We start from the raw sequence: 13,476 nt of genomic DNA, 5'->3' as shown, positions 1-13,476 counted from the left end.
AAATTTGCATATCTAAGTCAACAATGAAGTCAGGTTCTTTTTTAAGCCTTCATTTACAAGCATTTTATCATTGTCATCTAAGTTTCCAGAGAAGTTAGTCAAAGAACAGCATGGGAATAAAGTCATGGGAATGTGAAAAAGACACAAGCATTACAGAGTAAGAAAAAAAGAGGGGAGGAAGCAGTATTCACATATTCACACCAAGTCTGGTTGAGAGATTTTAATTATGTAAATCATAATGATGCCCTCTTCAGACAGCAGCTATAAATTTCAATGCAGAAATGGAACTGCTTTTTAGAAAAGTCTCCCCAAAACACATCTGACACTTAAGCAAAAATATACTATATTCCAGAATGCTGTAGTCTTGAAACAATTTCTTGAAACATTACAACTTTGTTTACTTTTACATAAAAGTTATCAGTCTAACGGAACCTAATCACTCTGGGTTAAACACTCAATAGATCTTGACTTAATGACAACATTATGAGGGCTTACAGAATTTTCTTTTTATATCCACCAAATAAAATAAAATGAACTCTTAGAGTTTTCTAGTAAGATATGTGAGACAAAGTTTTGTATAAAACTAAATGGCTGCTCTGTAATAAGAAGATATTATTTCCATAAATCTCTAGCACATAAATACATCACAATAAATGATAAAAATAGACTACTGTTTGTTTTGACAATCCTTAATCCTGGGAGAACAAATGGTTCCTTTATCCTCTAACACTGAAGCTAAAAGACTGTATGGGGGAAAGTCAGAAATCTTGTGCAATGACAAACTGATGACTCTTAAAAGTCTCTGAAGACTTTTTATAACTTCACCTCCATTAATTTCTGGCATTCCAACAACTATGCGATAAATACATATATTTATATATATATTAAGACTTTATGATTAAATGCTATCTCTGAATGTTCCTGAAGAGTAAAAAAGTTAAAATTACCAAAACATTTAAGATTCAAAAAATTTGGAAGCAATGGCAATGATTAACTAACTACACGAAGACCTTCATACTATTATATTCCAAGAAAAAGCACCAAAAGTTGCCATAAGAATTAACCGTATTTTAAACTTAAAATTTAAAACTACTTAGCCACAGAAGCTCAAAACTGAAGCAGACAGCAAAGTTCAACACCACTATGAAAATTTTTCCTTACATACCTCAGATGGCCCACTGCCCTGGTTCGTACTAGAGAGAGAAGAATATAATCATTCTGTTGACCTTGAAATCTGTCAACAGTTGTCACCTGGGGGGATAAAAGGGAAAATATGGTGTATTTTTAAAAGTAAAAGCTCTAGAGGGATGATTTAAATAATGTTCTAGAAATAAAAATCTTACTCTCCCAAAAGAACACAACTATCATATACTTGGAATTGAAAGAACAAGTTAATGAACATTATGAAATAAACCATGATAACCAGATTAGCCTATGTTCCTATGTTATTCATACTTACAGCACTCCTCTGGATAACTAAACACCTATTCGTGGAATTAACAGTCTTCTCCCTACTAGATTACTCAGCTCCATGAAAGCAGGAACTGTGTTTAGCTAATTATATACCTAGGATCCCAATTTGATGCCCAGCAGCATTTTAAGTGCACAATTTGATAAAATATGACAATATATACAACCACATAACTGCCGTCACAATCAAAATTTCCATCACCTTAGTCCCTTTTGTCATCAAATCTGTATCCTCTGGCCCCAGATAACCACTGATGTGCTTTCTGTCACAACAGATACTTTTTTGCCAACTCTAGGATTCTATAAAAATGGAATCATAAAGTATGTGCTCTTTCTTGTCTGGCTTCTTTCACTCAACATTAATGCTTCTGAGAGTCATCCATGGGTTACACACATTAAAAGTTCATACCTTCTCACGGTTGAACAGTATTCCACTGAATGAATATATTCACTCATCTGCTTATGGCATTTGGGTTGTCTCTAGTTTGGGGCTATTGTGAATAAAGCTGCAATGTACATTCATGTATAAATTTTTTTAATACATGTTTTTACTGTTCTTGGATAAATACCTGGGGATAAAACTGCTGAACTATGTGGTAAGTGTTTAGCTTTATAAGAAAACTGTCGAACTGTTCTCCAAAGTTGCTGTACCACTTTACACATTTACCAGCAATGTTCTAGTTCCAGAGTTCTAGCTGCTCCATATCCTTGCCAACACTTGGTATACTATCAATCTTTATAATTTTAGCCATTCTATCGGTATGTGGTAGAACCTCACTGTAAGTTTAATTTACATTTCCTTGACAACTAGTGATAGTAAGCATTTTTTCATGTGCTTATTGCCCATTTGTATGTCTTTTTTTTATATAATGATTTTAATTTTTTTCCATGATAGCTGGTTTACAGTGTTCTGTCAATTTTCACTGTATAGCATGGTGACCCAGTTACACATACATGTATGCATTCTTTTTTCTCACATTATCATGCTCCATTGCAAGTGACCAGACATAGCTCCCAGTGCTACACAGCAGGATCTCATTGCTAATCCATTCCAAAGGCAATAGTCTATATGTCTTCTTGTATGAAGTATCTGTCCAATTCACTTGCCAATTTTGTACTGGGATACCCATGTTTTACAATGACTTTTATAGGAGTTCATATATTCTGGATATAAGTCCTTTTGTTCATGTGTGTTGATATTATACCTGGAAGTCCTGCTGCCATCCTGACCAGGTGGAGAGCTTGTCTGAGAGCTGGGCTCATACACTGAGAATGTCAGAGCAGAAGGATGAAATGAACCTTGGTCTTTGATGACATCATTGAGTTGCTTTGTAACCCAACCCTGGAGCCACGAACGGTACATTCATCTTCTTGTTATGAGAGAGAGTAACTTTTCTTATTGTTTGAGTTTTGTTTTTCTGTTACTTATAAATAAAAGGACTCAGGCACTTAGGTTCTTCTACCTAAACTTTCAAAATTTCAAGGCTATTGGTTTCCCATCTTCACTATCCTTTTTTTTTTTTTTTTTGTCTTTTTGCCATTTCTTGCACTGCTCCCATGGCATATGGAGTATCCCAGGTTAGGGGTTGAATCGGAGCTGTAGCCACTGGCCTACACCCGAGCCACAGCAACGCGGGATCCGAGCCTCGTCTGCAACCTACACCACAGCTCACGGCAACGCCGGATCGTTAACCCACTGAGCAAGGGCAGGGACCGAACCCGCAAACTCATGGTTCCTAGTCGGATTTGTTAACCACTGCGCCACGACGGGAACTCCGTCTTCACTATCCTTTATGATAGTTCTACAGTGTCTGTTCCTCCCCATATTCCTTTTAGTTTTGTCTTCATTTCTTTGATTTTGTTTTATTTTCTTCCTGCGCACATTTTACCTCTCTTGGGTTCTTCGCTTTCTCTGCTTTGCAGCCTTCCCTCACAGAAATGGGTACTTCATTATTTTAAAATTCATACCAAATGTGCCTTCAAAATTTCCATCTGTTCTAGGCTGACATGTTTTCTGAAGCATATTATCTCATCAAATAATATATGCTGATGCTCTGTCACTCATTTATAAATTGAGTTTGTGCTAATTTCCTTTTCCCCTCTATTTCACTACTGCATACCTGGGTTTCTTAGGTTAGCAACATGCAAAAGGTTAAGCTGGGGTGAAGAGGACTATTTTTTAAAGACTTGGTGATTTTCACAACAGATGGTTCTCCTTTCCACTGCTACTATAGAGACAGTCTATTTTTTTTCAAATAGAGCTCATTTGTAGTCTTCTCAGAACCAATCTGGGACCAGGAAGGCTTCTGCTCACCCCAATTCCTACATCTGTTGTTGCATAAAAGGGATGTGGCTCTTATACTTCAAAGTATGCCCTCACTTTAAGGAAGTATGTTTTTGTTGCTGGCACTTTGAAGACTGGTCCCCTACATTTTCTTCTTCCCACATTTTCTTCCTGATCTTAGTCACCTGACCTGCATCATCTCACTAAAAATGGGATTTGTTTTCTCCTCCTCTCATTTTCCTCTTACTTGTGGATGATTTCCAAGAAAAGGTGAAAGAGGAGTTCCCGTCGTGGTGCAGTGGTTAACGAGTCTGACTAGGAACCATGACGTTGTGGGTTCGATCCCTGGCCTTGCTCAGCGGGTTAAGGATCTGGCATTGCCATGAGCTGTGGTGTAGGTCACAGATGAGGCTCGGATCCCGTGTTGCTGTGGCTGTGGTGTAGGCCGGCAGCTACAGCTCCGATTCGACCCCTAGCCTGGGAACCTCCACATGCCTTGGGAGCAGCCCTAGAAAAGACCAAAAAAAAAAAAGGAAAAGGTGAAAGAGTTTTTATTTTTATTTTTTGCTTTTTAGGGCCACACCCACAGCATATGGAGGTTCCCAGGCTAGGGGTTGAATCAGAACTACAGCTGCTAGCCTATGCCACAGCCACAGCCACTCCAGATCCGAGCCACATCTGTGACTTACACCACACCTCATGGCAATGCCTGATCCTTAACCCACTGCTCGAGGCCAGGGATTGAACCTGCATCGTCATGGATACTAGTCAGATTTGTTTCTGCTGTGTCGCAAAGGGAACTCCCTGAAAGAGCTTTTATACAGCCATGTTCACAACCAAAGTCCTAATTTCATCATTACTAATACTTATATTTTGTTATTCTTTCTCATTTTTCAAACCTTTATTGATAAATCCAGCATCCTCATTTTTATTCATATTACTCTATCTTATCACATAAAAAATTTTAAAAGTATGAAAAAAGTTCCTAAAGTATGAATGTACTTTATTATTCCCCCCCACCCTTTTTTTTGGCTGCACCTGCGGCATGTGGAAGTTCCCTGGCCAGGCACTGAACCTGCGCTGCAGTTGCGACCTGTGCCACAGCCATGGCAGTGTTGGATCCTTAACTGGCTGTGCCACACGGGACCTTCCTTTATGATTTTTCTTTATCCCCAAGAAAAAACACTTTCCTATATACAATAAGAAGCAGTAAAAATTATACCTTTGTAAAAAAAGAAAATAAAAAATGCTATAATACTGTTTCTACTATAACAGTATATAAACAGTTTCATTAGACACTTCACCAACAAAAAGTTTTGGAAACATTTATTCTGATTTCTATCAACAAAAATCTTCAGTGTGATAGTTGAGATAGACATTCATGGCAAACCAATGACTGTCAGACTTAATTCCCAGAGAATTTGTGATTTATAGAGTTTCTATTATTTGATTTTCTCACATATCTTAAAAGGAGATAGCAAAGAAACCAAGTAGAACAGACATATAAATCTTTCCATCTTGTCAACAAAATGAAGAAAAGAACACATTATACTTATAAAATTACCTTATTTGGTCTTCCAATCAATGGATTGCTCCCACATCGTCTGTTGATGATGTCCCGAATAAGATGCTTTTGCCCATTATATGTGGTTAGAATACTGATTTTGTCAGCAGGGTAACCAAGTAAACACATGTACATAAAAAGTGCCACTACATATTCTGCCTCTCCAAGATTCTGTAATGCAAACATTAACCAGATTGTGTATTTATTTCCATTTATAGAGAAAATAGTTAACTAGCACAATTTGTTCATTTATCACATCTCAAGAAGTAAAAAGTTAATAACTTGGACAAGTGAATACCTTTCATAAAACTGAGAAGTAACTTACACTAGGTTAACACTGATAAATAAAAAAACAGTATGTGGTAATTACTTCCCTTTGATATCTGCAATATATGGAACGATCATAAAGTAAAAGTTACCCACTTAAAGGCTTAATATTTCTGAGAGCACAACAGCTATAATGCAGATCAAGAGTGCTCTGCTACAGCATACTGCAACTATAGTTACGGGAAAAAAAATTAACACCAAGAAGCAATGTAACTATCTTAGAAGCCAGTAGAAAATCAAGTCTAATAGCATATACATCGAGCAGTACTGTACTCCTCTACTTTTACACAATGTCTTTCCTTCTTCCTCATACATCTTAGTACTTTTTGTATGTTTTGTGCTTGTTCTCTTACTGATAGTTGCCATCTCTACCAGACCACTTTAGGTGGGAAGAGGATGTGGCTTCAAATAAATCATTCTGGCTTACTGGAAATGTAGAGACTCTAGTTAAAGACTGACGGAGAGGGGTTTAAAACCAAGGCTTAACTTGAAAGTGAGGAAGCATATACAAGACTGTTTTGTCCAGTTCCATAGAGATTAAACTGAAGTAACAGATGAGAGAAGAAAGCAAATTGAGAAAATAAACTTAATATGAAAATCAAAAAAGAGACAAAAAGTGGGATTTCATGTAAAGGCAATAGGAAAATTACAGAAGGACCTTCAGAAAAATCATTTATATTCTGGTGACACAGTGACACACAGCTTGAGTTATCTCTTCATTTAAATTTTCTAGTTCTTCAGAAGACAGGAATCTTATGCCAGTGTAAATCTATTTTCTAAATTGAAAGCAAACTACATTTATCTAAGCATCAACTCATACAGATAAAAGAACAATTTGGGGGGACGTGCTGTCAGATTTTTTGCTATAATTTGTACATATTTCTATATATATGTTTTGCTGTTCCTTTCTAAAAATAAAATGGAACACTATAGATATATTCTGTAACCGGATTTTTTTTTTTTTCCATTTAACATAGCATAAACATTTTCCCTGAAAGTAAACCAAGTTATGATGGGATTAGCACTCTTAGTAGCTATTCAGTGTTTCATTTTAGGGAATAATCATGTAATTAATTCCTATTGATAAGACATTCAGGTTGTTTCTTCTTTTCAAAATAATCTCCAGTAAAAGAAAAAGATGTGGTAAACATTTTTACCACATAAATTTTTGCAAATTTATCCATTCTTCTTAAGGATAAATTCCTTGAAGTGAGAACCCTGCTTTTAATACATACTAACAATTTATTTGTGCACCAAATTACTTTCCTATTCGTACTGTATGAGTATAGAATTTCCCCAAACCTACCCCAAAGGAGTATTATCAGAGGTAAAAATACATCCAGTTTTTTATTTTTGCTATAAATCTATCTTTTTTTGGTGAACTGCATAATCTTCTTCTTATCAGATTCTTCTGTTGAGGTTTGTTATATATATTTTAAGCGATTTATAAGAGTTCAGATTCAGTCAGATTTCAACCCATTGTTTGTTAAATGCTTAAAATAAATTTTGCTCAAGTCATTCGATATTTTTCTTTATGGTTTTTCATTCTGATAACAAGCTTAAAAACCTTTCTCACCCTGACATTGTATATTCCTCAATATTTTTTCTTCCTAGTATGGTTATAGTTTCTTTTCTTTGATGTATGTATCTTTAACCCATCTGAAACAGAAATCTGTGTGTTGTGTGTGCAGTGGAGATCTAACTTTCCTTTATTCAATGGCTTGCCAAATGGTTTAGTAACACTGAGTTATGAAGTAACTCAATCAGGCAAATACAAAATAAAAGTTTCATGTTTTTCTTACCTGATAAAAGTAAGGATTAGGCTCAGATTCTCCAACTCCCTGAAAATCTTCAACATTAATAAGCTGGAAGTCATAGAGCAAGCCAGCATTTGCTGTACTAAACTCTGGCAAAAGCTGCACATGGGGTAAGTTTCCTAGATTCTTGTATCGCCAGTTGTAGAGGTTGCATAAGCTTTCAAAGACAAATTCCCCCCAAGTAGGAAATATTAGCAAGACAAAATCCATTTTACTACACATAAGGGGGTTTGGGTTTCTAAGGAACTGTGCTCGTCCTTTTAATTTTCATATTACTCATTTTATGCTCATCTTTTTATCAATAATGCTTTTTCAAACTTCGCCCCCCAACAGGTAACCAAATCATAAAAGATTGATAATGTTACAGAAATGACAGATCCACAGTGTTCTCTGAGGTAGATGCTATCTTTACTCCCTAAATTAAAAAAATCTGGGAGGAGTCTGTAACTTGAGAAAAGTTTTGAGGTAACTATGAAATGGATACATTTGACAAAGTGTGTAAGAACTGATGTGTCCTCCTCTTGTTCATTTTTAGCTTTAGATTTCAAAATGATATTAATCATACATCTTTGGGGGCCATGAAGGGAAGTGACAGTGAAAAGAAGCCCCTTAGTTGTAATTCACTTAAATTAATCTCAATGAGTAAAATGAAGGAAATAATTTGGTCAATTCACACACCATGATGAAGACAATAAAGGTAATTTCCAACCTGTACTTTTGTCACCAGCCAAACTCCTGGATAGCAGGGAATGCTAAACATCTACATGAAAAAATGCTGTCAGAGTTCCTGCTGTGGCACAGGGGGTTAAGGATCCAGCACTGTCTCTGAGTCCATATGGGTTTGATCCCTGGCCTGGCAAAATGGGTTAAGGATCTGGTGTTGCCACAGTTGTGTAGTTGCAGCTACAGCTCAGATTCTGTTTCTGGGCTGGGAAATTCCATATGCTGTGAGTGCAGCCAAAAAAAGAAAAAAATGCTATCAAATACTTGGATCATGGAACTGATGTCCTTAACAGGAATTCTATCCCTACTACCAAGCCCCTGCCTACCCCTGTCTTCTTTACCTTGCTCTGGCCCTCCCCTGGGCATCAAGGTCCACAGTGGGAACTCCAACACGGACAAAGCGAGTGAACAGAGATTGTTCCATGTTTGAATACTTCTGAAAGGCCATGTTCTTAATGACTGGAGGTAACTGGTGATGATCACCAATCATAATCCATCGTTTTAGTCGGCTAAAACCATCCTGAGGGTTCTAGAAACAAACAAAAGAAAATGTGGAAATGGCAAAATACCCCAATTAACAAATTGGCTTGTTGATTTCCAATTTACTACACAAGATTCTTGCTATTCACAAAACAGCTATATTAGTTTACTAATTCTTGTTATTCACCAGCTCACAGAGAGGAATCTGGAAAATTTATAGTCACCTGTATGGGTACAATTGCTCTTGACTGCCAGTGTTTGGGAAAGGATGAAGGGATTGAGAAGACAAGCACAGAATTATCCCACTTTAACAGGTAGGGTAACCCAAAGAGGTCTGGGACACTTAGGTTAGAATTAGGCAAAGGGATCTGTGGACTCTAAAATATGGCACAAACGAACCTATCTACAAAATGGAAACAGACTCGCGGACAAAGAGAACAGACTTGTGGTTGCTGAGGGGGGTGGGAGGGAGTGGAATGGATGTTTGGGGTTAGTACATGAAAACTATTACATTTAGAATGGATGAGCAATGAGGTCCTACTGTATAGCCCAGGAAACTAAATACAGTCTCTTAAGATAGACCATGATGGAAGATAATATAAGAAAGAGAATGTCACTTTGCTGTACAGCAGAAATTGGCACAATATTGTAAATCAACTCTAGTAATACAATTTTTTTTCCCTTAAAAAAAAAAAAAAAAGAATCAACCAAAGAGTGCACAGAAAGAAACAGATACCCAAGCAGGGAATTGGAAAGATGTTCAAGTACTTGTATCACAATTACTCCAAGAGCCTGTCTGGAATGCTCAAAGAAGTAATAATTGTACCTTCTTCAATTTCCTATATTCTACTTTAGTTTCCTACTCTACGTCTCCCTGTTCCTTGAAAAACATCCTGATAAAATACATTCCAAGGTCCAAATAATTTGGCTTATAAAACAATTTTGCAACCCAATTTACCTATAAGTTAGAGTAGCTTCTATGCAATTGAAAATTCCATATTTTGTTTATGCTTCCATAAATAGTAAAGGCTACTGTACAGTAAGAAAATATTTTTAAACATCAACATTTAACTCAAAAATTCAGGCATAAAATAAAGAAAAGCAATGTAACCAAGATCATAAGCAATTCTAGAAACAGCTCTAACAAAAGAAATGAAAAAAATAACCCGTCTTCTCTCCAAACTTAATAACAATTTAATTTTCTTGATTAAAATTACTCTTTTTGTTGAGATAATGTATGAATTTTTAAATAGTATCCCTGATACAATACAAAACACTAAATAACCAGTGAATAGATTAAAGGAAGTTTACAATCTTAAAATAGAATATCAAATGTAATGAAGTTAAGAAGAATATATAATTATGGCAATTAGCACCCCAAAACTATGTAATTTTCTGATGCTGCCCCCACCCTAATTCTTAAAACTCTATTTTCTTTGCCTCAGACTCAATATCTTACCTGTAGAAGAAGAGGTATAAAAGTTTCTATCTCTAGGATTTGAGCAGCCTCTTCCATTAAAATGTTGTCATACTGAGAAAGGGAGAAAAGGGAAACCTTGTCAAAAAGACTGCTTAAGAGCCACGCAACTATCACAACGGTAACAACCGTCCAAAATAACCCCAAATAATTTCAGACAAAAATAACACACAAATTATTCAAACGGAAAATTCATGATCTCATTTACCATTATTCTGCTGCTTCTCCAATTCAAGTCTTTAACTTCAGAGAAGCCCTCTAACTATGGAACTCTGCATTTAGGAGATCTTGCTTATCATTTCTTGGAATGCAGTATCAACTTAGCTATTTTCTTTCTCTCTTTTTTTTGTCTCTTGTCTTTTTAGAACCGCACCCATAGCATATGGAGGTTCCCAGGCTAGGGGTCAAATTGGAGCTGTAGCTTGCTGGCCTGCACCACAGCCACAGCAACGCTAGATCCGAGCCGCATCTGCGACCTACATCATAGCTCACCTACGTCATAGCTCACGGCAACACCAGATTCTTAACCCGATGAGCAAGGCCAGGGATGGAACCCGCAACCTCATGGTTCCTAGTCAGATTCATTAACCGCTGAGCCACGATGGGAACTCCAACTTAGCTATTTTCAATCGAATTCTTTAAGTTCTATATAAGTAAAAATCCACCTATATATGTGGTCATTTCCATTGGTACCCCTACCCTGGGTAGTATTTTGCAGTAATTGTTATGAATACTACTTGGCACTCAACAATCCCCTTTTGTTTCCCTGCCATCAGCATTCAATGCATCACCAAAACACGTCAATTTTACCATCAAAATTTCTTTCAAAATCCATTCATTTTTCTCTACTTCTACTACCACCACCACTCTAATCCAGCATCTGACTACTGCCAGCAATCTCTTTACTCATCCCACCCCTTCCTGTCTTGCCTCCTCTAAACCACTCACATGATAGTCATCACATCATATCACCTGGTTGCTAACCCTTCACTGGCCTCCAATAGTCTTAGGAAAAAAGGACCCTTAGTGTGGACCGCAAAAAAGGTATTAATTGGGACCTATATTCAATCTGGCCCCTGCTTTACTCTTCTGCTTTATATGTCACCTTTCTCCTTACTTTCTAAAGCTTCAAATATGTTGACCTATTTCATTTTCTCAGAAATGGTAAATAAAACCATTTCTGCCTCAGGCCCTCAGCACCTGCTATTCTCTCTTCACTTTTTTTTTTTGTCTGAGTGGCTCTTTCTCATTCTTGAAATATCAGCTTAAAGCCCACTTTACCCAGGCCTTCTCTGACCTCTCAATCTAAGACAGCTTGCACAGTACTCTCTTCTTCTGTCTCATAGCACATTACAATCTACAATTCTATCTGTACATTCACATACTTGTTTAATGCCTGTACCTTCCTGCTAGCCCAGTTTCCAGGAATGGTAGGGACTGCACGTTTGAAAAATAATGAAAAATTAAGTATTTCTCCAACCTAAGGAAACTTCATTCTTTCTTTCATGTAGTATCTTCTCTTCTATCTGCCTTTCCTCTAGATTTATTCTCAACATGCTTTACCTTTCCTTTCCATTTCTGATTGGTGCTTAGTACGATATCCTATTCCTTGTTTTACTGGTAAAATACCTTATTTGAGAATGTCACTAAGCATAAATTAGAGTTCCTCTGTTTTCTATATTTAAAGTTTTCTCTAATTATTTTATTTTCCAGGAAAGTGGAAAGTAGGAGGAGCATATTTATTCTTAATGCTTAATTAACTCTTTTCTTTTAAACTAATTGCTCATACATCCTATAATTTCTATGCTACTCATTTTTACCAAAATATGTTTTTGCTTCTATCTACATTTGTCCAAGATTGGTAGCCAGGCTGGATTTCCACTAGACATGATGAAAGTTAAGGTTCAATTCTGCACTGTTTCTTATTGAAACTACCTGAAATTTTAGGCATATGGAGGGGTGTCTTCTTTAGCTCTACGTGATGCTAAATTTCCCTATTACAATGGTTAATTAGGTCTTCTTGGTGGGAACCTAGGAGAAAGAGGAGTTCAAGGAGCCATATTTCTCAGAAGTTCCCCTGTGGACTCTCAAGGTAACAGCAGGATAGATATGCAAAACAGAGTGGAGCGGCTCAAAGAAAACAGCTTAAAGAGCCTGCTTTCTGAGAAATAACTCTGAAAATCTAATGCAATTTAACCTATAAAAATATATCTATAGATTCTGTTAAAAATGAGATTTTAGTCACAAAGCAAAATTATGACATAACTATATCAAGAAAAGTATTAAGAAAGGAAAAAATGTACATGAATATGCTTGCATGTCTCTTCTGGGACAACACAAGAATCAAAAGACAATGCCTAAGGAGTTTCCTAAAGAGTTCCACTGGGTTAAGGATCTGGTGTTGTTACTGCTGTGGCTCAGGTTTGATCCCCAGCCTGGGAACTTCTACACGCTACAAGCATGGCCAAAAAAATTAAAACAATAAAAATAAAATAAAATGGAAATGTAATATTCTTTATTGATATAAGTGAGAAGGACAAAGCTCTAAATCAGATACATGTATAAGTTTGATAAAAATAAAACTTCAAAATTAAAAATATAAAAATATATGAGGGATACCATCAGCACTCATCTTAACTATCTTTATTTATTTATTTTTGTCTTTTGTCTTTTCAGAGCCGCACCCACAGCATATGTAGGTTCCCAGGCTAGGGGTCTAATCAGAGCTGTAGCCGCAGGCCTACGCCACAGCCACAGCAACACTAGATCCAAGCCACGTCTGCGACCTACATCATAGCTCACGGCAATGCCGGATCCTTAACCCCCTGAGCAAGGCCAGGGATCAAACCCACAACCTCATGGTTCTCAGTAGGATTTGTCTCCACTGTGCCATGACGGGAAGTCCATTAACTATCTTTAGATGTATAGCACAGTGTGAGAAAATGATTAATGAAAATGTGATAAGCTACAAGTACTGTTTTTTTTTTTTTTTTTACAAGTACTGTTTTTTAGAGTATGCAAGTGAACAGCTGCATTAAAGCATAAATACTCAATTTAGGCTGCATCATTTCCCCTTGTTATTATGCATATATGATTTAATATCAAAGTCAGCCCTAAGAACAAAATACTTAGGTGAAAAATTCACACTAATAATTTGCAAAAGGTAAGTTCTCACCACTAGGGTAAGTTCACACTATCTTTTAATAAATTGTTGTATTTCTCCTACCTTGCAGCTGAGGAAACTTTAATCCAAGATAACAACAATTCTATCACCTTGAATTTATTTAGCACTTATCTTTCAGTTAGCTCATAACATTTAAAATTGTCAGTTATT

General features: G+C 36.5%; 1 protein-coding gene across 1 annotated transcript in view; it reads right to left on the bottom strand.

The window, feature by feature from the left end:
- AQR (aquarius intron-binding spliceosomal factor) overlaps positions 1-13,476 on the bottom strand; it is a 96,591-nt gene that overhangs the window by 11,877 nt on the left and 71,238 nt on the right. Inside the window, 5 exon segments of the mRNA XM_047766784.1 lie at positions 1,166-1,251; positions 5,319-5,489; positions 7,448-7,619; positions 8,527-8,714; positions 10,125-10,196. Coding sequence (XP_047622740.1) covers positions 1,166-1,251; positions 5,319-5,489; positions 7,448-7,619; positions 8,527-8,714; positions 10,125-10,196 — 689 coding nt within the window.

This window comes from Phacochoerus africanus, chromosome 2 (genome assembly GCF_016906955.1).
Source record: "Phacochoerus africanus isolate WHEZ1 chromosome 2, ROS_Pafr_v1, whole genome shotgun sequence".
NCBI classification, from domain to species: Eukaryota; Metazoa; Chordata; class Mammalia; order Artiodactyla; family Suidae; genus Phacochoerus; species Phacochoerus africanus.
Note: the sequence above shows the minus strand (reverse complement) of the source record. Positions and strands in the feature narration are given on the sequence as shown.